Here is a 26,781-nt window from a genome sequence, read left to right on the forward strand (position 1 = left end):
TATGTTTTATTCGGGGATAGACTGAGAAGCCACTAAGTACACCTTAATGCATAAGTTCTGCCCGAGGCTCCTAGGCAGATTGTTAAATGGCTGCCATGCCCCATAGACTGACGTCTTTTGTTTGTAGCATCATCTTCAGGAGTGTGGGTGTGTGGATGCTGTCATAAGACCCAATGACAACTGTCTGGAGATAGTCTCTATTCTGAGTTTTCCTAAGCCAGTGAATCCGGAAAGCTGTGGAAGCTGACTCACCTTCTTGATCAGTGTCCCACGGCTAAAGTGTGGACTTCTTCAATACAGCCCAGCCTGTCAACTGTCACAAACACATTCATTCAGCTTCCTGTGGGCTGGGGCTAACCCGACGCCGAGGAAATTCCATTTCATGGCAAAGAGAACTCAGATTTCCTCTCCTGAAATTGTTCCCTCAAATGCCCCAAGATTACCTGTTTGGTCATTCATTTGGGACTGAAAAAAGAGCCCCCTGAGAATGGCTGGATGGAAATCAAATTGCCTGCTTCCATCCAGACAGCGGACAGGACAAGGGCGATGTTTTTAGGTGGATCTGCATGGTGCTCTAGAAAGGGCTGCAAAATCAAATTCTCCCAAGTGCTCCTTCAAACCAGTTACCAGTCCTCAAAATGGGGATGGCTGATTTTAAATGTTAAATTTGAAATAAAATGCATCCATCTCCTAAAGTTTTCTTTCAGTGTTAGTGGTTGCTAAAGAAGATAATAATCTGTATTTATTGGCAAAATGGGCCTTAGGCCAACTATTTTTCCCTCTTTTTTTTTTTTTTTTACCAAAATGGACCAGATAGAGGAGTTTGGTTTTTATTCTTTGCTTCAGATGGAATGTGAAGAAAACTGATCAAAAACCCCATTAAGACAGCTTGATCTAAGCCCTAAAATTCAAAATATTGGCCAAGTCAAAATTCTGGGCTCTGTATAAGTTAAAAATGTAAGCATCATCCTCCTCAATATTTATCAAAAGCTTAGTAATATTGCCCTGGGTGCCTTAATACTCTTAAATCCTTGGAGTCTAATGAAAAAAGGGAGAGGGGTGGTAGCAAATGAAACAGTCCATAAACAGGAGCAAGATTTAGAGCCACTACATTACTAAAAGAAAGCTCAAAGGGAAAAATGTAGCAACTAGCATCTTTTAATAGGATTGTTAATAGTGTTCAAGTTGCCTACTGACTTTAATCAAATTAAACAATTGCAAATCCAATAGAAGGTACTAGGGAGACACTTAGGCATTGAGAATTTTGCTCTGATTGCTTAAAAAATGTGAGAGTGGTAATCAAGAACAAAGAGTTCTGAAGTTGCGTGTGGTCTGATTTGGTTTAGTTTTGAAGTCCTGCTGGGTCTCTGCTAATGAGCCAGGTAATACCAGCATTCCCTGCTCTTGGGGAGGGAGTTTCAGAGACTTCCGAAATCACAAAATGGGTTAACTTGTATTGGTTATGAAGTCATAGGTCAAGATAAGCTGTTACTTTCGTGTCTAACGTTCAGCATGCTGATCACATTTGAGTAAAATTGGGTGGTACAGTCATTAGTCTACACAGGTCTCATTTCAAAGCCTGAAAATGTAGTGGGAATGTAAGATTCATTGGTCTGGAATTGGAGTGGGAGAGGTTCAGGACAGGTCCAGTTTCCACCAGGATTGAGTAGGACCACATTCTACCCCAGCTTGTCCTGATGACAAAATGAATCCTGGGGTTAAATGTCAGGAGAATGATTTTAGGCACTTCCAGGTCAGCTCAAAATGTAGAATGACAAAGGATGTATCCTCCTTTGTCAACACCTTCTCTAGCAAAGTCAGGCCAGAAGAGGGAGCAGGCACTTTTCCAAGCATGGAGAGGCATAGGAGATGGAAGAAGAGTGATTGCCTGAGATCAGTGTTGGTCCAGATAGTACAAAACTGGGGGCCACCACGGATGGACGGGCACACAGTAGGTCATTTAGCAGCCTTGAGGTTCATGGGCAATGCAAAATCACTTCTCTGTGAGGATGAAGGAGGATGTAGCTTAGTGTAAGAAACCCATGCAGGGTGTAGCCATGCGTTTTCCTGGATGGCTCACAATGCTTTGCCATAACTTAATGCCATGGCGACTCCTGGCTTATAATTCTGCAAGGTAAAGCACTTTTTCAAAGGCGTCTATTAGAAATCCACAAGGTTTCAGCTTGTTGAGCTTGACGAATGTTTCCAAAGATATAATCAAATTTTTTCTATTGATTAAAAAAATATAAATACTAAACCTATCCATAGACATTTAAGTGTAATTAAAAGATTGTTATGCTTTAAAAATGTATTCTAATAAATGATATAAATGATAATGCTTATGATGGCACTATAAACTAGAGGAGGACCTGGGGTCACCAAAATCAGTATTAGAAAAAGTAGATTATATGCATCAGGCTCATTGTTCTAGTTTGATGTTAGTTTTTACTTGAAGGTTTGGTCTCACAGCCAAAGTCCTGATGAATTGCTTCAGTAAGTTTGTTTTTTTTACTTACCTCTTACTGTCAAATATTTGTAACTTCTCTTACTGTTATAATCCTACACATTACCTAAGATACCCAGTGTAAATCAATGGATATTGTCATGAAAACTAAGAAGAAAAAACCTACTGCTTCTCAAAAGTCCGCAGCTTAGGGAGTTATGTGTGTGGGTCCATCTTAATAGATGGGAACTCAAATTTTCTATTACTCGAGTCAACCAATTTAGGGGGACTACTCTCATTTAAATGATTATGTTAATGGTCACGTTTAAGAAGCAAAATCCTGGGGCGCCTGGGTGGCTCAGTGGGTTAAGCCTCTGCCTTCAGCTCAGGTCATGATCTCAGGGTCCTGGGATGGAGCCCTGCATCAGGCTTTCTGCTCGGCGGGGAGCCTGCTTCCCACCACCCCACCCCCGCCTGCTTCTCTGCCTACTTGTGATCTCTGTCAAATAAATAAAATCTTAAAAAAAATAAAAAGCAACAGCAGCAAAATCCTGGTATATATTATCACAAAAAAGACAAAGAGGGGCCCTCAACAGGTCTAAACCACAGGCCCTTAGAAAAAACAATCATGCAACAGAGGCTTACCATCTGGTGATATTTGCAGTGAGAAATGCCATTGCCAAAGGGATAAAAACACTAGCATTCTGGCAACAATATTCTTAGAACTTTATGCCATTCGGGCCTGCTCCTGTCATCCCTCATTACTTCCCTAAATGCCTTTTCTCCTCCATACTCCCAGATCCCCACTCAGCTGTTTCTCTTTCCTGTATCCATGCCCACTGCCCCCCAACTGGCAGCACACAGTTGCCCTCACTCCTAATCTATGCCACAGTTCCTCTGGAGTCTTCTCTTCTCACACCCCTGGTGTTTTTCCTGAATGTTGCTTCCACTTCCTGGACTCCCACGAAAATTGACGCTTACCTGAGGGCACCCCTGTTCTTACAGAAGGCTACACATTCCTCCCTTGTTACACAGACTACAGATTGCAGAGATGATGTTCTCATTTCCCACTTGTTTCCTCATGATTGCTTCTTCCTACCTCATACAGAAATCTCTCATTACCACAATTCATGGAATCAAGTTATTTTTACTTTTACCATTCTCTGTGGCCATGATGTAGTCAACGTCCCAGATCTCCCAGTCTTTGGCACTGAGCTTCCTGTTTCCACCATCCTACTGGATGATTTCAGTGATCTGAGGAAAACCCACTCCACAGTCTTGGCACAGTTGCTTACAGTTTTTACTGCTTTTCAGTTTTGGCCATTTGCCTCCAGGGTTACACATTATGCTGTTTCACAATCCAGAACTCTGTGATCCCAAACTCTCATATTCCATTCTCAGAACTCCTATACTTGCTCCTTTATTCCTTTGACTTTTCAAAATTACTAATGCCTGGCCCACCCCTACCCTTTCCGACAGACAGTACGCCCAACCAGACTTCTTCCTTCCCTAGCCTTTCCAGACCCCAAGCTACAGCATCTCAACTCTTCCCGCCAGCACCACTAACTCCCTTGACCACTTCAGCCATACCTGCTTTGTGAACCTCCAAACTAGGACCAGGACTCTTACCACCCATCTTCTCCACTCTTAATTATCTATTGGGTTAGACCAGAGAAAAATCATAAAACTGTGGCCAGAGAGCCTTTGAAAATTTATGGTTTACCACCTCAGCAGTACCCTCATTCCCAAAACTCACAAAAGCTATTCCACTATTCTGTCTCCTCCTAGATTGACCCCACCACCACCAAAATTGCCTCTTACTTCACAACTTCCTGCTGTTAGATGTTTCTTCCACTCCCACGCCCCCAACAATCACTTCCCCTTCTCCATGTACGTGTGTATCTAACCCCCCTTCTAGCTCAGAGAAATTGCTATCCCTTCTGCCCAAGGGCTCCCAAGAACACTTTCTAATTTACTACTTCTTCATTCTAATTCACTACTCTGGACCAACCAACCTGACTTCCACCCCCCTTGCTCCATTAAAATTTCTCTTACTAGTCACCAATGATCTAATAACCAAATCCAACAGTCAGTTCTCAGTCTAACTTCCTTATTTGATACTGTTCATCATTTTTTTTTCTTTAAAGATTTTGAGAGAGAGTACATGCCCACAGAGGGAGAAGCAGACTCCCTGCTGAGCAGGAAGCCTGGCATGGGGCTCGATCCCAGGACCCAGAGATCATGAACAGAGATGAAGGCAGCCACCCAACCGAACCTCCCAGGCACCCCTGATCACTTCTTCCTTGCAACACTAGTTCACCTTGTCTTAGATTTCCATTTCCTTAGTCTTGTTCATTTGAAAGCTTCCTCTTCCTCTGCTCTTAAATGTTGTTATTCACCAGAATTCTGTCCTCTTTTCTTTCCACTTTCTCTATCACCCACACAGTGGTGACACCTACCCCATGCCCTCTCACCTCTTAGACTTTTTAAATGGTTGGGTAACTGATCTCCCTGCATTCTCATTGACACTTGTCCATTTTCCAAACCGATTGGACATATTGCTGCCAAAGTTGTCTAATATAGGAGAGTGGATCTCATCAAAGTCACCTTGAGTGTGTTAAAACAGACATCTGGGTTCTATTCAAAGTTTATGCTTCAGTAGGTTTGGGGCAGGGCTTGAAATTGCTTGTTTCTAATAAGTTCCCAGTTAGGCGATGCTGCTGCTGCAGATCCAGAGATTATATTTTGAGAACTCCTGACTTGAAAACCCTCTGGGTCATGAGTCCTAAATTGAAAATCTTTCACTAGCTGTCTTTTTAATTCCTAGACTTCTGTCTGCTTAAGAATTACTTGAAGTGTTCATGAAAGAGGCAGTTTTGGGCTTTACTCTCAAGATTCTGACCTAGTAGATCTGATATAGTGTCCAAGGATCACACCTTTGAGAACCTGTGATCTAGAAGATAATAAAAGTTCAAACCCCTTAACATGGACTTTGAGTCCTCCTATAATCTAGTCATTGCCTACTTCTCTAGCATTATTGAACTAGTTATTTAAGAACTGGTACAAGTCCATGCCTTGGGTTTTTGTATATCCTGTTCCCCTGCATGCAACCTCTCCCCCTCATTTATGTGGTATTCTCCCAGTCCTCCCTTAAAATGCTATGTGTTACTACTGCAGTGAAGTCCTCCCTGACACTGCAGATTCCAAGCAAAGTTGGAGACTCTTCTCTGCATCACCTCTGCACTTTGTATATACTTCCTTTCCGAACACCCCTTTGTTATTATTACTGATTTACTTACCTGCCTTGTATTAATCAACTCTAAACATCACTATCCCTGGCACCCAGCAGTGTCCAGTACATAATAATTGCTCAGGAAATAGAAATGGGAGAGGGGTAGTGGGGTGATGATTTGATAGGGAGGGGAAAGAAGCTTAAGGAATATAACATGGAATCAGAATAAATAGGATACTGAGGAACATCTCCATCATGCTCATGCCTGTGAACTATTTTCCTCTACTTACCTACCTTAAGTCACCCTAACAGCTGGTCGAGCATCTTCCTTCCTTTTCTTGTATCCAAAGTTCACCCAACTGATCTTTTGCTATATACCATTTTCCACATACCATTTAATTTCTCAGTATATAAACAACCACCAAAAGGCCATCCTTTACTGAGTATGGATCTCCTATCAATAAGCAAAGATGATGTTGTCCTTTCTCTCACATGATCTGTAAGTAGTAGGATACACAGGTCACTGGTAATTTTTCTCTTCCCCATCTGAATGTGGCACCTCCTAAAAGGGCATCTGAAATGCGTACCAGCACACTGAACTGCAACTTTTATCTCCCAGATGCTGTTGTATCTGAAAAGAGAGGGGGCACTTCTTCATTCCTATACCCCAAACTAGTTTCTATTTCTTATCCTCATTCATTTGTTTAGCCAGCCTGGTATCTGGTCCTCCTGTACCATCCTGTTTAGGATTATGGCCAAGGTCAAACCAGAGCGGGTGTTATCTACTACAGACTACTAAGTCTGTTAGCTCTAATCAGTTATCTGGGCTACTTTTCAGTGACAAAACCAACTTGGAGCCATTTTGATGAGACATCTTCATGTCAAGACCACCCAGTTTGCTCTTAACTGTCAAGCAACCTCATCAAGATGTTTATTAGTCAAGGGGTGCCTGGGTGGCTCAGTCGGTCAAGCATCTGCCTTTGGCTCAGGTCATAATCCCAGGGTTCTGGGATCGAGACCCGAGTTGGGCTCCCTGCTCAGCCAGGGAGTCTGCTTCTCCTGGTCTCTCCCCCTCTCCACCACTCATGTATTCTTTCTCTCTCAAATAAATGAAATCTTAAAAAAAAAAAAAAAAAAAGAAAGAAAAGAAATTTATTAGTCAAAGAAAGCCTATTTTTAAGACCCTAAGGAAAGAATACTGAAATGGTAACTTTTCTGTCCTCCTTCACTCTGAGAACTACCGTACTTAGGCTGAACCATTTATGAAACCAACCAATACACTGTGGTTACCGTGCTATTTTTCCAATATATTAAAATGGTTCCCACCTTAGGCCACTGCCTTTCCCCAAAGCTATTTATATGGCTTAGTCTTGCTTCATTGCTTTGCTCAGAAATTACCTTCTCAGAGATGGCCTTCTAGCAATGCCACTCCTAGTACTTTTTATTTCCTTGCCCTGATTTATTTTTTCTTTACTATACTTACTACTACTACCAGGGACATTATATGTAAACTTATTTATGGCACACCTTGCACCCCCCACATTATAAGTTCTATGAAGGCAGGGCCTTTGCATTTTTTACTCACTGCTGTCCATATCCCCAGTGCCTAACATGGTGCCTGGTGGTCAACATGCATTTGTTAAATAGCTAAATAGATTCAAACTGCCAAATTATGTAACTTAAAAAAAAAGTATACACATCAAAATACTTAAGTAAACAATGGTTAATTTAAACACAGAAGTCACCTTGGGTAGCTGTATATATACCCTAGCCCTCATCGTGCTGCCTTGCTGAAAACCTGCTGGGAATGCTTCTGTAAGAATTGTTTTCAGAGCCAGTTTATGAAATTACATGATTGGTCTTTTTACTTTATAAGTCATATTGTGTCTCACCAAAAAGTTCACAGTGTGAAAAAGCCAAACCAAGCACAGAAAACATATGAGAATATATTTCAGGCTCTCAAGACAAGGCCTCAGAAGTTTAGATGACTAGTGACATCAATTGACTAAGATCACCTCTCGAGAATATGGACATGGACTGGCAGGGGTTAATGCTCACAAACACAGAGGTTCTGGAATTTGAAACTAAAAACACACATTTTAGGCACAGATCAAATTATCGGGGGACAAAGAGGTAACTTCTATTTCACTTCTGCTTATAACTCCGAACATGCCGTTGAAGGTGGGCTGCTGCTCAGACTGTATCCAAGATTGTTTAGCTGAGGACTGGCCCATTCTTCTAGGCTGCAGGGATCTTCAGCCTGCCCACACTCCAGCCCACATGGCATTTGCACTCATCTTCTCCCACTGGTCCAGCCATACATCTTCTTCCTGCGTGCGGGCACTCTAAAGACTTTGCCTTAAAAATTATCATTTCAAACAGCTAATAATTAAAGAAAAATCTTAAGAGGCGAAAGAAGTGAAAGAACAGGGAAAATAACAGCAATATCCGCTGAGTTTCAGGATAGCACCTTATTCGTAAGTACTTTTGAATGTCATTGGGCAGAACTAAATGCTGAGTTTTCCTCCCATGATGCAACAGAGAGAGTCCCAGCCAGGACCATAAGCCACGCTTTGCCCCAAGTATTCCAATACTGTTAGCCAGCCAAAGAGAAAGAGAATAGGTGCTGTCAGGCAACTCCACTGATCTCCGTTTCTGTAGCAGGAAGGCCAACTGAGGACTAAAGATATTGAGAGGACTGGAAAAGTAGACATACTGAAGGTACGGTGTCAAGTGATACAGGAGATGTGTTGTAAATGAATGAGTTATTCCAGAGCCATACAAACAAATCAATCTCTTTACTGGAGAGGCACACCTCTCATCCTGTGTTATTATTCAAATGTACTAACACATGAAAGATCACATCACCTTGTTTGTGGATACATTTAATATCCCTTACCCTTCCCACCTTTCAAAACATAATAGTATACAAAATATAAAATATCTTAAATATTTATAAAAATCGCAAGAAAAAAATAGAACGTATGAAAATATTTTTATCTGAGTTCTCCCTCATTGTTGAGAGGCAGCTTAGTTTGCCTTGAGTTCGTAACTGTTGAGTGGGTAGGAGTATGCCCTGCCTAATACTATTCTGTCCCGGAGAAGTTTAAATAAAACATAGTAGTTGCAGAAGAGGATGAGAGCCATGGAAAGTGTGTGGTTCCACTTCTCCGACCGCAGCAAGGAATAGAGCTGGTAGAAGACGACACTGCCCTCAATAAGGATAAGCAGATTTAACAGCCTTAATGGACGATGAAATAGGAACTGTAAGGAAGGTGAAAAGCAAAATATTATTTCATAAAAAAGTAAAGATTACAGTTATTCTCACATTTTTCTACTAAAATAATTTCATATTTACAGGTTCCTATGTGCCATAACATATAGATCTGCTTACTGAACATCAATCAGGCTATTTCTTGCTGTAGAGACCCAAACCTTTTCCTTTTTGCTCAATGAATAATAAAATAAATTTTATTTCAAAATGTCCTGAGATAGGAAAAAAGATCACACTTAAAAGAACTGCCTCTAAACATTTTTCTTAAATTCTATCTTATCTTGGGTATATATTTTATTTGAGATAATCAAAAGCACATTTATCTAAGACAAGGGCTAGATAAAGGACTGACTAGGAAATATTTTAGATTTTGCAAGTCAAGAGGCAAAACTGAAGATATTATATAGGTACTTAAAGCCATTTAAAATGAATGATTTAAAAAAGTAAAAATCATTGTTAGTTTGTCTAACAAATTGTAAAAATCATTGTTAGTTTGTCTAGCTCGTCTAAGACATAAACACTAGATAAGTCTGAGGGGAGGGGAAGTCTTAAAAGCTGAAATATCAAAACAATAATTTCTTAATTTTCCCTTAAACCATTTACCTACCATCATTACTGACTAAAATCCTCTACACCATATATTTCTGCTGGGTTTTTTTCCTGGATATTGAGAAGTAGGGTGCACAGATAGGACAATGAGGAAGGAAGGAAAAATTAGTCAGAATTAGTCTGGCTAAAAACAGGGCTGCTCACTGTTTTCATTCCACCAAATTCTTAACTCTAAGAGGTTAAATCCTGGTTTACTAATAAAAACATATTATGAATAGAAAGATAGAGGCAATAGATTGCAAACTATGGCCATGGTACTATATCAGATCTAAATAAACTAATTTGGACCTCAAAGTTCAAATGTGAGAATAAAGCCAAACCATCATGACAGCTCTGAAAGGTAGCCAGGTTCTTCAGGTCCTTCTCTGAGAGGAAGAAAATGTTTAACCTATTAAGCTAGGTTATAGTATATGATATCCAGTAATATCATGTATAAAATTGGCTCAGAATTCATATTCCAAAAGGACTCAGGCAAGAGGTTTCTGTGGCAATTATAACAATTAAAAGTAAATGTGCCAGTAAGCTACAAACTGAATGAGTAGAAAGGTGAGGAAGGGTTTTAACTTCTAAGAGCTATAGGCAGTCGGCACATTTTAAATGAGTGTTTTCAAAACTTCAGTATGCCTAAGAATCATTTCCAAATAGGTAAATGCTGCAAATTCCTGGAATCCTTCGGACATTCTGATTCAGAAGTCTGGGGTTGGGACCCTGAATTAAAGGGTGAGCCAGGTGATTTATATGTAAGTGGCCCAAGGACCACTTTGAGAAGCACTGATTTACCTGTTTGGTCATGCAAAATCAGTAATAAATTAATTCCCCTAATCCTTATTCTTTGGATTTCACCTGACTCTTCAGCTATCCAACATACAAGCAAGGAAAATACTTATTTCCCAAGCAGAAAACTCCAGTAGAATATCTGGTTATTATAGGTTTCTTTTACTAGGGCCAAAAGAAGTCATTAATGGCCTATGGAATAAAGCTGACTGACTTAAGTAATCTGTGTAGAAACCAAATCCTTATGTGGTTGTGACTTAAGTCCGCTCCTCCCTAGTTTCCTCATTCAAGGGCTTTGTACTTGCCCCACGCTCCTCTCAGCATCACCTTGTCCTCTGCTACCAACCGCCTCCCCCCGCCCCCAGCCCTGGCCCAACTGTATTTACAAGCATCCAGCCCTGATGTGAAGTTCCTAGTATTTAAGTGAAAGGCCCTTAGCAGCAAACACCTGCAGAACCAGAAAGCCTGTGTACCCTCACAAGGAACTGGGCAGGAGGGAGGATGAGATTCAAGTATCTCAAAAAAAGATCTCCAATTCTTTTTTGGACTATAATCTCTATTCAAAGGCAATGCACCGCACAATGAACAGTCCCCTGCATGCACCGTCTTTTCCCCACTGCCACTGATCAGCTAGCTAGCCTTTCCCATATAAATAAATACTTCTGCCTCTAGTGTCAGAATTTCCAGGAAAACTGAAAGAGCAATAGACATAATCCAAGGCATACATTCAAATGGGATAGAAGCTGGGTTTAATGGATGTCTACTGCTTCCTCCTTTCTCCTTTTAATCCAGGAAAAGATAAAAGGCCAGAGATCATGGCATTTGCTCCCTTTCAAAAGAGAAGTCAAGGTACTTTAAGGAGGTAATACATGGGACAAATACAAAAACAAAACAAAACAAAAAACCCAAACACCCAAACCCATTACATTATTACTATATTAAATATCACTTAAGGACACATAAACACAACATAAGGATACCAATAAACCAAACTATTACAAATAAAAATTATAAGATGAAAAAGGGAAGTCTTAACTGCCTACTTGTTACAGGTAATACTAGACAAAACAAATCCCAATATGACTTTAAGCTGTTGCAGTTGGGACAATGGTATTGATCTTCAAACTGCCTTTCAGAACACATTCCTAGGGTGCCTGGGTGGCTCAGATGGTTAAGTGTCTGCCTTCGGCTCAGGTCATGATCCCAGGGTCCTGGGATTGAGTTCCACATCGGGCTCCCTGCTCTGCGGGGAGCCTGCTTCTCCCTCTCCCTCTACTGCTCCCCCTGCTTGTGCTCTTTTGCTATCTCTCTCTCTCAAATAAATACATAAAATCTTAAAAAAAAAAAAAAAAAAAAAAAAGAACAGAACACATTTCCAAAAGACAAGGGCCAGTATTAGAGTGATAGTAATTACCATGTGCTACACACTGTGCTAGGTGCTTACACACATAGTGGCCTCCTGACACTTACCACTAAGTTTATGTTTGAAAAGAAATAAGTGGTACTTGCATAAAAGCGGGCATGGGATACGTCTGAAGGCACTGCCACGTTGTAAGGCCCCATGGCTCTATACAAGCATCTGCTGTGTCGCACCAGCACCCCTTGAGGCCATATTGTATTTTCTGACCAACTAAGGGAGAAAGAAATGCAATGTTAGCATGTTGGCAATTACAAATAAGACAGCGTCTGGCAAGGCCCACTACATTTCTAAGAAGGAATTAAGTATGCAAGGCTTCATCTGCCTGAATTCTGAGGATACACTGCACAAAATGGAAAGAGTTAGGAAGGCTTTGTTATCATAACTTCATTGCTATACAGTAGAGAGGCTGCAAAGTGATACGATTAACTCGGTGTCAAAGGACTTATGGGGCTCAGGAGAATGAGCAGAAATTAATGTGTAAGGCAACGATGAGCCAGAAAACCGAGTATAATCAGATGGACTGTCATCTCAACCCCAAGTGAGCAAAATCTATTGATGGAAATGCTAGAGAGAATAAACAAGAACAGAAAGTGGACTGTAGTGAAAGTAGTGGAGAAATGAACATATTGTCAAATCAGCATGATATTTACTGCAGAATTAATCCCAAAAAGCTACAGAAAATCAGTCTGTCACATATTTCAAATGCCTCCTATATGCGTGAAGCTATACAGAAGAGAGACACACAAGGTACTGACACACAGATTTTACTTTTTACCGCTTTCCTGGTTTATTTTTATAGAAGTTTCTCTAGGAAAAAGAAGTTATGGAAGAAGCTTCATTGTTTCCAGCACCAATGTAATGGAGTTGGGGCAGGGATGGGGATCTTCAGGTTAAGTTTTTAAAAAAATCTAAGTTAATTCATCTCTTCCTGATTTTGGAAAGGTTAGTTTCCTAGGGTAAGAACTGGGACAACATTTTAGATATGTTAAACAAACAAAAAAACAAAAACAAAAAAAAGAAAAAAAGTCTAGCACCCTGAAGTTTTCCCAGTTCAGAAAATGTTCCGTCGGCCTTGCTCACACTTACCAGCATTAAAGTGATGATACACCTCATGGCCATGTGCCATCAGGAGCCTGAAGATGTACAGTACTAGTACTGTGGATTGTATTTTCAATTTTTATTGAAATTTGTCCTTTGCCCACAGTCGGGTTTCTTTTCAGCCTGGCCCAATCTCTTTCAGTTCCTGGGCTTGAAGGCCTGTGCTAATCTGTATCAGACATCAAGGCAGATAATTGAAGGGAGGACTCTGAGGGGGGAGAGGGGAAAAGAAAGTCCCCTCAATCTGTCCCACTTCATTAGGAAAGAATTTCTAGGTGATGAAATTTGTGAAATGTTCCAATTATAAAAGGGAGGAAGATGAAGATGTTCCAGGTCTGAAAGGAAGGTATGGTGAAGGGAAAGAGTGAGAGGAACAAAAAGGTTCTAAAGTTAACCATTTTGGATCATAGGGACCATGCAGAGAAATGACTGATAAGGGGACACGATGAGAGGAACACTCAGAGTGAACTCAATTAGGGACAGTTTTCATTTAAATATGGGAAAAGCAGGGAAACATTCATTAGCATGTTTAAGAAAAAAGGTAATAAAAAATGCAAGCAAGGAAAATTATTAGAACAAATTTGCATTTATTAGAAAGAAGAGATGAGAGAAGCAAATTCTAGCTGCCTGAGTGTCAGAGGATTAGCTAGCAACTATTTAGCTGTGGCAATTAGGAGAAGATGAATCTTACAGTCTTCCAAAGAGAAATTAAAAATATATCATGACTCTGTGAATTTGGGCAAAGGGTTAAAACTGAAAGAAAACTCCATTATTACAGCTTGGGAAACAAATTCACACTCCAGGGTGACCGGGCAGCTGAAAGGTAGGAGGCATTTAAGGAGGGACTGGGGATGGTGGTGCGAATGGGTTAATGTCCTCTGTGTTCAGTTTAGAGTGATGACAAGCTTCCATGTAGACAAAAAACTAAAAATCAAATGTTCAAAGCCAAGAACAAGAATGACATACAAAGCAAATAAACATGATCAGCAGCATGTAGAAGGTGTTACATGGTTTTACCCTCGAGGCTACTCACATGTGCTGTGGAGCATTGCTGTAGGACCCATGTTCAAGCTTCTGCCACTTGCCCAGGTGAGCGGCTGATTTATGTAGCAAATCACAGTATTTAGATGGCAGCAGCTGTGTGGTGAGCATGACAAAAGCATTGATCCACACCATAATGAGGTGCTCACATGACCAGCGCATGTCATAGTACTGGGTACTCTGGAAGAGATCAGAAGAGGGAGAAATGATTCGTGCACTGTTCAGCAAGAAGGTAGGGATGGCTGCGTGTACATACGCCCTGCAGACAAATGCCACACTGAGTCACACATGCACTGGTTGTCCTGCTGTCCGTGCAGAAAGTTCAAGAGCAGAGTCCTCCAAAATCCTTCAACCTGACTTTCTGGCTGGACGAATTAGGGATGGGAGGGAGAGGCAATTATATTTTAAGTGCTTCCTTTCTAGAAGAGGTGAGTGCCCTCTGTAAATGACCACTCCGGCTGCAGATGTGCTTCTCAATGGGTGAAAAAAGGGCACTAAAATGTCCCAAAAGATTTTGGGCCCAAGTGACATCCAGACCATTTTTCTTTTCCACTGAAGTAAATTGAAATTTAGATAAAGGTTAGATTAAATCCAAGGAAACTCCTGATTAACAATGTTAAGATCAACTAGAGTAGGCTGAATTGTATTAAAACCTCAATCCTCTTAAGCTACTACATACTGATTCTAGTATAAACACAAACTTTATTTTCCCCAGAAAGTGGAAAAAAAAAACAACAAAAAAAAAACTTTAAGAAAGAAAGGAAAAAAAAGAGGGGACCACCACGGGTGCATCACATATATGGAAATACCTATCCGCCAACCAGGAGCGGTATTAGTGCACTCCAGATGCAGCCGACCTCCACCATCCAGGCTGCCAAAGGGGAGACAGAGAAAAGGGGGATTAAATAAGAAATACCCAGTTTATATCATTCACTCACAAAATGAGGAAGCACATAAAAGGAACCACTTACCTTCACAAAACACAGGGGGAGAAATGCAACATAGTAGGCACTGAAGAGGGAGTTGAAGAGAACTTCCTTGATTCTGTGGTTGAAATCCGCTTTCAGACATTCCACTTCATTGCGAATGAGGTCTGGAGAGAGGGGGCAGCTGTGCGTGGGGATGGGCGTGGCATTATTAAACTGTTCTTTCAGAGACTCCAGCAATAAGGAGAGGAAGTCTTTGGATTTGGCCAAGCCACCCACAGTTGAGGCACTTTCTTCTACTGCCTGATGCTGAACCATGTAGTTATAGTCTGTGAGAAGAAGATGAGCTCTACTATCTTGGTGGAAACAGCAGAGAGGAACATAAACACCAAATCTGTAGAAGACGGTAAATATGAAAATGAGACCACAGATGCCACCTATGATCAAATCTAGATCTAACATAACTATGTTAGTAAAACAGTCATGATTCACAAGGATGAACGTAACAGAAGAGGGACTCTGTTGACAGTGAATTCATCATCAGGGAAGTTCTTGAATTTCTTCCCACAAAGGCAATATACATTCACTGTAGAATAATAGAAGACTATAGAATCACAATGACAAAACAGAAAACACCAAGAAATGAAGGCTTTTATAATTTTTACAACTGGGTGCACAGACTTCCTACTTCTTTCTATGTTTAGTCTCATACAGTATAAACCGTTTTGTAACTTTGAGTGTGTTTATATACGGGTATCTATTTTGAGCATTTTTTTCATATCATTACATATTTTTTCTATAACAATTTTTAAAGATACTATAATACTCATACAGATGCACTCTAATTTACCCACTTCTCCCTTGTTGGAAACTTAGGTGGTTTCCTACTTTGCATTACCATAAATACGAATGTATGGATAAAATCCTACATGATCTTTGTGTGCATCTGGTAATTTTCAAATGGTATGCCCTTCACTTCCAATTTCCCCTTCTTAGTGAGGGACTCCCCCTGCCTCCTCACTACATTACCCTCCCCAATCCTACAGGCACTCCTAAGTTCCCCCTGCCTGGTTAATTTTCTTCAGAGATCTTACCCCTCCATATGTTTTATATATCTTTCAGGTTTTTTATTTGGGTGGTTTTTTTGCTTGTTTGTTTGTTTGGCCTATCTTCCCCTTACTACAATCTAAGTTCTGTGTACCAGAGATTTGGGTCTGCTTAATTCACTGCAATATCCTCGATGTCTAGAATTGTGGCTGAAACATGCTACGCACTCAAAAAATATCTGATGGATTAATGAAAAAAAATTCTAGATGTATAATAAATAAATTTCTACAAGTAGACTAAGTTGGTCAAAGGACTTAATATTTTTGAGACTTTTCATAACTTCTTATAGTTATTTCAACCTTGGTTCCTTAAAACTTTTTTAAATACTTTCCCCAGTCCTCATTAAGTAATGTCCACATTGTGACTTATGTATTATAAATAAAATGGTCTTTTCACTGGCATAAATTCAGATATGAAAAACAGCAAATAAAAGATTCCCTATATAGTTATATATTTTATAAAAATATTAACAAATTCACCTATTCATAGTTTTCTATGGAGGGAGAAAGCAAGCTTGTTATGACGTAAGGGAGGATGGTTAGCAGCTCCGCAATCTACCGTGAATGTGCGCTGGAGTAGTAGTGTGGGAAGGAGTAAATGAAGAAGCAACAGGCAGAACTCACACATGTGCAAAACCGTGAAGGCAAGAGAAACCTGTCAATATTGCTGAAACACAAGCTGCACATGTAGAGGTGACACGAGAGGCTAGGGTGTGTGGCAGTTGCAACAATGGCCCGGTTTCTTAACCCTTCCTGTAGTCTTATTGCACAGCCCTCAGTCTGTGTGACGTGACCCTGCCCTAGCCCTATGATGGCTCAACAATGTAACCTGTTCTGGCCCACGGAATGTCAGCAAACATGATGTGATCAGAAGCCTGAAATGGGCTTGTACTCTGGGGCTTGATTTCATGACATTCGATCAATTTCAAGTGTGAGTGAACCCAGCTAAAACCAGGAGAGCTGCTTGACTTCCAGCTGACTCCAACATATGCACAATTAATAAATATTGTGGAATGCTACCACGGGTTTGTAGCTGTCTGTTGCAGCATTATATAGCAATGGATAACTGATACAGTGTAGAACGAGAGAAACTAAAAGGGTAGCATCAAAGGCTTCGACTTTGGAGGCTCCGTAAGGTAAAGGGGGATAAAGGAAATGATTCATTAAAGAATTAAAAAAATTTTTTTTAAAGATTTATTTATTTATTTTTCAGAGAGAGAAAGAGAGAGCACAGGCAGGCAGAGTGGTAGCAGAGGCAGAGGGAGAAGCAGGCTCCCTGCCGAGCAAGGAGCCTGATGTGGGACTCCATCCCAGGACGCTGGGATCATGACCTGAGCCGAAGGCAACTGCTTAACCAACTGAGCCACCCAGGCGTCCCAACATTAAAGAATTTTAAAGAGGGTTAGTGACATAATTCAACTTCCATTCTGAAAAGCATTACAGCTATGATTAAAAAATGGAAAGGAAGAAGGCAAGAATGGATTACCAGAAGACCAGATGAAAGTTTAGAATGTAACAGCAGAGGTTACAGAAAGCAGTGTATAGATTCAAGATAATATAAGAGCTACAACATTAGTCACTGGACTAACCTACCCTAAAGTGAGAAGCTAGCTGAGAATCAAGTTTAAAAAAAAAACAAAAAAAAACCCAAAGCAGTTTAAGAGTCACTTTTTTAACCTATGAATAAATAAGAAAATAAAGATGTAGTTACTGCCATTGTCTAGTAAAACTTCTTACACTTATTTTTTAAATTTAAGTTAGATAAAAGATTATACAACTTTAAAAAGTGAAGAAGGCAAATATATTTAAACATAAAATCTGTTTAAATTACATGCTTATTTCATTGTTTTACAGGGGAGTGGAGAGCCTTAAAAAATAAGTAAGTTTCTTTATATTCCTCAACTGAAATGAAAAAGTTGGCTCGTCATTTTGACACGGTAATCCTTTTAAACCTGGCCAAAATATTCCTTGATATATCTATATTTAGCCTTTCAAATCAAATATAGTTAAACCTGATTCAACCAGCTGTTGTTCAGAAACAGAACAAAGAAATCATCTGAAGTTGAAGAAACTGAAATATTAATCCAGAAATACAGAAACAACTGATGTAAAATATATACCTTATAATAAATATGAATCATGGAAAATGATGTTTATAATATAGAGTTCATTTTGTAGGGAAAAGGGTAATACTAATGAACTGAATTGATGATCGCCTTAAATAATTAAACAATATAATTCGAAAAATAAATAAGTAAACAGTATAATTTAGACCAACCATAGGACAACCAATAGAAAGACTCTTCCTGCCATCCCTGCCCATTACGCCTTGACTTTAGGCCACATAACTACTTAAAACCCATGCTTACACAAAGCAATGATTCTCAAACTTGAGCAAGCATCAAAATCATGTGGAAGGCCTGTTAAAAGACAAATTGCTAGGTCCTACTTCTGGAGTTTCTGTTTCAGTAGATTTGGGGTGGATTCTGAGAATTTCTATTTCCAAAAAGACTCCAGGTGATGCTGATGTTGCGCTTCTGAGAAGCACACTTTGAGAACTACTGATTATAGAGGAATGGTGCAAACAAGAACTCTGGAATCACAAAGACCCAAGTCTTTCTAATTGTCTGACCACAGGAAAGATTTTTAATCTCTTAATCTCTCTTTACCTGTGGCGAAGCCTGCTAATTGTCTGCCAAGAGCCACTGTTCTCCTGCTCTTCTGCTGCAACAGAATTTTTAGTTGAGGTACAGCTGTTCTGCTAAAGACAAATTTCTACCCTCCCTTATACTCTATACTGCTAGGGAGGAGTGGACCAAAAAAGACAGCAGGAGCCTGGGTCCCAAGACCATGGAAGCTAGCTGCCACAGCTCCCCAAGATGATTTACACACATACTTTACAGAAGAAAGAAATAAACTTCTAACTTTTTAAAGCCACTAGTACTTTGGAACTGTTAGGTCAGACTAAATACACAGCCTCCTGGGTTATGGGGATGATTTCATGAGGTGATGTTTATAAACACTTAGCCCAGCACCCAGCATATAACAGCAATAAATGGTAGCTACCTACTAACATCCAATGAAGAAAGTATTAGCCCAAAGTATATAAGTTAAACTGTGCGAAGAGTTTAAAAGCCCATGTGTATAATAAGATACAACTATACACTGCCGATGTACGCAGCGCTTGGGCACTTCATTTGATGAAGAGAGCCAATTTAATTATTCACCATTGGTAGAATAACCATATTTCTCCAGTTTTCTTGGGACAGTCCTGGTTTACCCCTGTTGTCCCAACTGTAGCCTAGTGTAGAAAATAAATTATAAGTCACTCTACCCACTGATTTTTTTCCAATTTTCTGAGCTTTTTTTTTTTTTTGGCTTATATTTGAAGAATTTCATCTTCCTCACTTTTGTAGTATTGTTTGCTTGACCTAAATAATTTCTTTAAAAACTTACAGATAAAATGGTAAAACTGGAGTACTCACGGGTAGCCAAGGAAAAGGAGATTGAGGACTGAATGGCTCCGGAAGAGATTGACGAGGGTCCAACAAAGTACCCATCCACATAAAGTGAGTAGCACCAAGCGAGCTGATATCAGAACCATGTAGTGAATCATAGAAGCTGCACCCGCCTTAGTGGCCTGAAAGTTTGGAAGCACCAAAAGGAACATTTTATAAATGGCCTTATACAAAAGCAATGCGATTCAAGGAATTAGATTTAGTGGAAATCTGCCCCCCTTAAAAAAAAGGGAAGGGGGGAGGAAAGAAGAAAAAAACTGCCCCATCCCACTTATCTTCCTTATTTTTAAAGATTCACTCTTCCAGGCAGTTTATTGGTTCCTCCTTGTATTCCCAGTGTCTCATACAGATCTCCCTTAAGTTCTTATGACATTGTCTAATTTATTTACACTGGGGCTTCAAAGTATGACCCATGAACCACATTCATCAAAATTACTTGGGCTGCTTACTGAACCTGAAAATGCCTACTGCCTTTCCTTACGAGATACAGGGAACAAAACTGTAAGTCATGGAACCTATATTTTAATAATCCACCAGGTAATTCTGTAAAGGCCGTGAACCATTAATTTATCTGACTTTGGACTAAACTGTAATAACCTCAATAGTAGCAACAATGTCCCATTTTCCTTGGAATCCTCCCCCCAATCTATTTGCTGAATTAATATTTAATGAATTACTGAACCTTCAAAAAATAATCAGATCTTCTCTAACAAATCCCTATATAAATAAAAGCTTCTCTTTTGACTTTTGCAAACACGGAAATAATGGACAATCACTTCCACTACTTTGTATGACAGCTATTCAAATATTTTTCCTTAATCCCACATTTTAAAGACAGATTAAATATAGTAAGAAAGCATACTTGTCTAAACCTGAAGCTCTGCAATGTTATTTTCTTTCAGAATGAACTAGGAAGAGAATGAGCAAAACACAGGGGAAAATGGCAGATTCCTACAACCTCAAAACAGCAGTGTCAGAACGTAGAAAGGGGAAAAAATTATGTAGGGTCCATAGCAATGGGAGGGGATAAGGAGCTTTTCAGGTCCTTCATCTATTCATTTCTTAATTTACTCAATATACTACATAGCATATATATGTGCACTTATGTAGTTATTTATAAATGCAAAGAAGCAGCTGAATTAACACCATAGAGAAGGTTCAAACTGTTCTCAGTAACAGTATGGCATATAATTGTTTATCACTCCCCTGATACATACCTCATGCCAATGTACCTTACCTGTCAAAGCCTAAGGAAGGCATTTAAGTGGCTGGAATTACTCTATCGCCTCCGTTTTCTTTCCTTTTTTTTTTTTTTAGAGATTTTATTTATTTGTTTGACAGACTGCGCACAGTAGGAGGAGTGGCAGAGCAAGAGGGAGAAGCAGGCAGGCTCTCCACTGAGCAGGGAGCCTGACGCAGGGCTCAGTCCCAGGCCCCCAGGATCACAACCTGAGCTGAAGGCAAGACGCTTAACCGACGGAGCCACCCAGGTGTCCTCACGGCCTCCATTTTCAAAATAAAAAGGCTGTTCTGCCCAGTGTCACCACAGCAGCAGAGCCTGGATGTATCTGTCATTTTTGTCTTGTTTCAGAGCCCAAGCTCTTAACCATTATGCTCTGTATGGCAGATACTATATCAGGTCCTAGGGATATAGTAGTAACTAAGAACTCTGTTTTTATGAGGCTGCCCAAATAAGAAAACAAATATTAAACTTATATTTACACAAATAATTATTTTTACAATTGTGGTAAGTGCTACAGGAAAAAAGCAGGCTATAAGGGAAAGCGAATAACAAAAGACCCCAATCTAGGGAAGCCTTTCTGAGGAAGTGGTATTTTAGCTGGGATTAAAGAATAAGCAAAAATGAGCCAGGTAAGGAGTAGAAAAATAATCCTAATAGTAATGTTAAAGTATGGTTTATATGCAAATAAAAATTTATATACCAAATATACCAAAATATGGCCCTTTCAATAATGAGGTTGTAATTTAAAATTTTTCCTGCTTTATATTTTAGGGTTTTCCTTTTTTTTTTTTTTAATAAAATGTACTACCTTCCTATTTAGAAAAAGTTTTTTAAAAAGGGAGTTACAAGGATACCTGAGTGGCGCAGTCTGTTGAGCATCTTGCCTTTGGCTCAGGTCATGGTCCCAGGGTCCTGCAACTGAGCCCTGCATCTGGCTCCCTGTGATGCTTCTCCCTTTCCTCCCTGCTCGTGTGCTCATTCTCTCAAATAAATAAATAAAATCTTTAAAAATAAAATAAAATAAAATGGGAGTTGCCTCAGGTTGGGAGAATAGCTGAGTAACTTTCTGGTCTTGTGGAGCAAGTCAAGAACTAGAAATGGCCTGGTGGTGAATAAATAGTCTTATATAGTTGGAGGTATTCCTCCCGGAATAGTATTCAGCATTTTTATTAATTACCTTCAGCTTCTCCTTAAAAATGATTGGTCTTTCTCAGGGTAGGGATCCTTTCTGTGATATATAAGCCCAAAAAAAAACCCCCAAAAGACAAACATTTTAATGGAAGGAAGGATAGATAGATGATTTATGATGGGTCTTACCATCTAATTCAGCTTTTTTTAGGAAAGAATCACTATACAGCTCCTATTTTTAATTTCTGAATAGGTAATATAGTCACAAATGCTCAAAATAAAAAATGTATAATAGTGTTTGTACTGAATTTCCCCCCTTCTGGTCCTGTTCCCAGCCACAACTAGGCAGCCTGTTATTAGTCTGTATCCCCTTCCAGAGATAATTCATTAATACATAAGCAAATGTATTTTATTCCTTTTACCCACCTTATTTTAAACACTGTTTTATATATACATATATATATATATATATATATATATACACACACACACATATTTTTCTTACTTAATATTTTAGTGGTCAGTACAGTTTCATCTTTTTAATGGCTTCATGCTGTTCCATTATATAGATACCCCATAATTATTTAAACATTCTTTCTCATGGACTTTAAGGTACAGAGACTTCAGTCATTGACCAGAAGTCTGTTTAAATTTAGCTTAAGTATTTTGTTCTCAGTAAGAATTACAGGTTTCTTTTTCTTTCCTTTTTTTTAAAGATTTTTTTTTTTTTTTTTATTCATTTGAAAGAGAGAAAGAAAGAATGAGAGAGAGAGCTCAGCAGGAGAGGCAGACTCCCTGCCAAGCACAGAGCCTGATGTGGGACTCAATCCCAGGGCTCCAGGATCATGACCTGAGCCAAAGGCAGACATTTAACCAACCGAGCCACACAGGCACCCAAGAATTACAGGTTTCTTTAGAAAACAGCTAATATACTCTCCAACTAAGGTCATGCAAAAACTGTTAAACTACTATTAAGCCATTAGCAAAAGAAAGCAACAGAGTACATAAAGTTATAACCCTTGGATCACCAAGGTAGAAACCCCAGTTATAAAGGATTTACACATTAGCTGGACATACTAATTTGGCATATGCAAGTACCATTTCTAAGTAATTGAAAGATTAAAAAAATGCTGCGTGTTTTCACATACAAAAACGTAAAACTCCACTGAGTTCCTCTAAAAAAAAGAATGTAATGTTAATATATCCAAAGTAAGCACCTATTTTCATGACCTAAATAGCAAACTTGGGAGAAAAGTTTTGTTTTTTGGGTTTTTTTTTAAGATTTTATTTATTTATTTGTCGAGAGAGAGCACAACCACGGGGAACAGGAGGCAGAGGGAGAAGCACGTTCCACACTGAGCAAGGAGCCCCTTGCGGGACTTCATCCAAGGACCCTGGGATCATGACCTTTACAGAAGGCAGACACTTCATCGACTAAGCCACCCAGGTGTCTCCGGGAAGAAAAGATTTTAGACAGCCTTTCCCTTTGTGAAAAACAGGTGATTCAAGTACCAGTGTTCTTCAGTTAACTTCAAATGGCTCTCAGATTATGACTTAATACATGCAATTACTCTGTGCTCACAAGAAATAAGGTTCCTAAAAATTAGGGCTTACAGACACAAATACTTTCATGCATGTTTTAGAAGGAAAAAAAGTTGGCTCTCAGTTATCCGTGATTATAGTAACTATTAATTTAAAATTATACACTGAATTATAAACTCCAAGATTAAAATTGTTAGACACTCTAGCTAAGTTAATATTTTTTTGCTTTTATAATAATTTATAGGACATAAGATAATAAAATCCTAAAAGAACACATTTACCTTCTCCAATGGGGTTTACAAATATATTAAAGAATCTTACCAATGGCCAGTTCTATCAACATTTAATTTTAAAAAGATTGTATTAATAGCCCAAGTCTTTCCTCTACTGCCCACTGATTCTAATCTTCAAGATTAGTCTTATGCAAATTTGATTTCATTTTAAAACTCCCAAGTTTTAATAAACTCAAACAAATGTCTCTTTCTAGAAACCCCACAAATGGTATATAATATCAAGTAAATATTACCTGAAACAAAGTTTTAGATGCAACTGTTCACTTATATATAATTCTTCATATCAATAGTTACTTAAAATTCCTTCTCTTTTTACTGTATGTAATAAAATTAGAAAAATTATACAGAAGAACATGGAATCTAGAAATAAGCTCCTACCAAACGAGATTTCTAACAGTTTTCTTGAATTCTAGCACAATGAATTTTAAACATATTGTTGGAAAATCTTTTAAAAAGAACTAGCACATGGGGCCACTGGGTGGCTCAGTTGGTTAAGCATCTGACTTTGGCTCGGTCATGATTTCAGGGTACTGGGACTGCTGGAGTACTGGGATTGCTCAGTGGGAAGTCTGCTTGTCTCTCTCCCTTGGCCCCTCTCCCCAAATCGTGCTCTAATAAATAAATACAATCTTAAAAAAAAAAAAAAAAAAAGGAAGAACTAGCATAGCTCATGTGGAAGTAAAGAAATTAATTTGTAATTATTTTCAAATTATATTTGGGCACTTGACATACTCAGCTTGCATCCATTCTAGTAACTAACTCTAGCTACAAGTGATAAATTACAGTGAATAAGCTGTTACCTCTGAGATGAGGGCCCACACCAGCCTCCTTGCAAGCATCACTGTAATGAATGCTGCCAGGTGGTAATCAATGAGATGAAAATTCTGTAAAAGAAACAAATCACTGCATCAGAAAGAAATACGGATATCTAGCTGGAACTACTACATCAAAAGGTCTGCCCATCAGAAGAGCTCCTTACGTCACTTTGTATGTATAGACCACAAGAATCTGAGAGATCTTAGACGACCTACCTTCTACTTTCTACCTAATTTTACTTCTCCTTTCACGAAAGATTGCTTTAATTTTTCAAATACTATTTTAAATTATCTGGAATGTACTCCCCTCTTTTTTGAAAGTTTACAGTGTTGAAAGGAAGACTACAGCTTTGGGTTAAAGAGTGATAGCCTGCAGAATTATGGCAAGAATAATTGAAGGGTTGGGCGCCTGGGTGGCTCAGTGGGTTAAGCCTCTGCCTTCGGCCCAGATCATGATCTCGGGGTCCTGGGATCGAGCCCCGCATCAGGCTCTCTGCTCTGAGGGAAGCCTGCCTCCTCCTCTCTCTCTGCCTGACTCTCTGCCCACTTGTGATATCTCTCTCTCTCTCTCTGTCAAATAAATAAATAAAATATTAAAAAAAAAAAAAAGAAGAAGAAGAATTTAAGGGGTCCCTGGGTGGCTCAGTCAGTTAAGTGGCTGCCTTCAGCTCAGATCATTGATCCTTGGGTACTGGGATCAAGCCCTGGGTCAGGCTCCCCGCTCATCAGGGAGCCTGCTTCTCCCTCTCTCCACCCCCTGCTTGGGCTCTCTCTTAAATAAATAAAAATCTTTAAAAAGAAAAGGTAATTTATTTAAAATGCCATATTTATAATGAGTGTCAAATTCAATGGATCAGATGGGACTCCCAGCGTTCAGGAGTTCCTATTTTTGGTATCTCTATGCAAGCTTATGTTAATCTTACTGGGTATCTACTAACCTAAACTCCCTATGGGCTGACATGTCAATTACCTTCAATTTAGTCTTTCTTCTTAACTTGATTTAAAAAATGTCTTGGGTGCCTGGGTGGCTCAGTTGGTTAAACGTTTGCCTTCTGCTCATGTCGTGATCCCAGGGTCGTGGGATCAGGCTCCCTGCTCAGGGTGAGTTTGCTTCTCCCTCAGCCCCTCCCCACAGCTTGTGTGCTTGTACTCTCTCACAAAAATAAATAAATATAATCTTTAAAAAAAACACAACAAAAACATGTCTTTTATTTGATCTTTTCTTCCTAAGAAATGATAGCATTACCTAGATGCTGCATATGGTTCCTTCTAGTTCTATCAGCGTCTATCGGTAATCAGAACTCTAGCTCTAAGCCTATATAAATAATAAGCACAATAATAAGCACATTAGCAACAAACAAAATGGGGATGTATTTTCATTTTGCTGGTCAAAAGGTCTTTAGGTTTCCAGAGTCCTCCTTCCAGACTCAAAAGCTGAACTTCTCAATTCATTCAGTAAGTAAGTAGGGGGCACCCACAATGTGTGCAAAGTACTCTTCTTGATACTGAGGATACAGTGCTAAAGAATGACACACAAGCTTCCTGCTCTCCTGGATCTTATTTTTTACTGTGGTATGAAAGGGAAAGGGGATGGCAAGGATTTCTATTTCTCTTCTGTCATCATAGTAGAATTTAACTGGACACTGACTCCTTGCTAACTAGAGCTTCATTTCCTTGCTTCCCTTGCAAAACTACAGCTAAGGGATGTGAGGGGAAATGATATATACAACTTCCAAGTCATGCCCTTAAAGGAAGGAGCTATCTTTCTCCTTTCCTTCTTCCTGCTGGCCAGATGTGCTGACAAGAGTTGGTGCAGCTATCTCGGACCATGGTTTGGAAGAAGCATGTTGGGAGTGGCAGAGCAATGGAAACAAAGAGTTGCCACGCTGGCATATCACATGACTGGTTTTTATCTAATCAGGAAATAAGGTTCTACTCTGTTTTAGCCATCCTGTTACAACAACTAAAGCCATATCTTTAATAAATTTAAGTGTAAAGTCAATGACAAGCTGACAAGCAAAAGCATTTTACCTAGTAACAACTGCTGGCAAGAAATAAGTGAGTGATAAACAGTAACTGGAAAGGGAGTTGCAGAGCCAATTTAAATTGTTGGTTATGGAGGACATCTCTAGATTGTGGCATTTGGGCTGACGGCTGACAAAGTGATCTGAAGGCAGAGAGCCCCAGGCAGAGGGAAAAGGAATCACAAAGGCCCTAAGACAGGAAAACATATGCCTGGTGTCTGAAAATCAGTAAGAGGGCTGAAATGATGTAATGAATAACAAAAGATTAAGTTTATATTTTTTCCTAATGAGAAGT

General features: G+C 39.4%; 1 protein-coding gene across 6 annotated transcripts in view; it reads right to left on the reverse strand.

Annotated features, from left to right (window-relative positions):
- Positions 1-7,600: 7,600 nt before the first annotated feature.
- TMEM39A (transmembrane protein 39A) overlaps positions 7,601-26,781 on the reverse strand; it is a 31,195-nt gene continuing 12,014 nt past the window's right edge. For 2 of the 6 annotated variants that reach the window (XM_032852290.1, XM_032852293.1), the window contains 6 exons: positions 24,448-24,531; positions 19,409-19,563; positions 14,863-15,211; positions 13,884-14,071; positions 11,842-11,962; positions 7,601-8,939 (listed from right to left, as the gene is read on the reverse strand). In XM_032852290.1, coding sequence (XP_032708181.1) covers positions 8,706-8,939; positions 11,842-11,962; positions 13,884-14,071; positions 14,863-15,211; positions 19,409-19,563; positions 24,448-24,531 — 1,131 coding nt within the window. In that variant the 3' untranslated portion in view covers positions 7,601-8,705. Of the gene's footprint in view, positions 8,940-11,841; positions 13,020-13,883; positions 14,072-14,862; positions 15,212-19,408; positions 19,564-23,880; positions 23,901-24,447; positions 24,532-26,781 lie in introns of those variants that run through there. The other 4 variants (XM_032852294.1, XR_004382048.1, XM_032852292.1 and 1 more) reach the window with 4 other exon arrangements.

Source organism: Lontra canadensis, unplaced genomic scaffold, assembly GCF_010015895.1.
Source record: "Lontra canadensis isolate GAN:19392208 unplaced genomic scaffold, GSC_riverotter_1.0 scaffold6, whole genome shotgun sequence".
In the NCBI taxonomy this organism is placed as follows: domain Eukaryota; kingdom Metazoa; phylum Chordata; class Mammalia; order Carnivora; family Mustelidae; genus Lontra; species Lontra canadensis.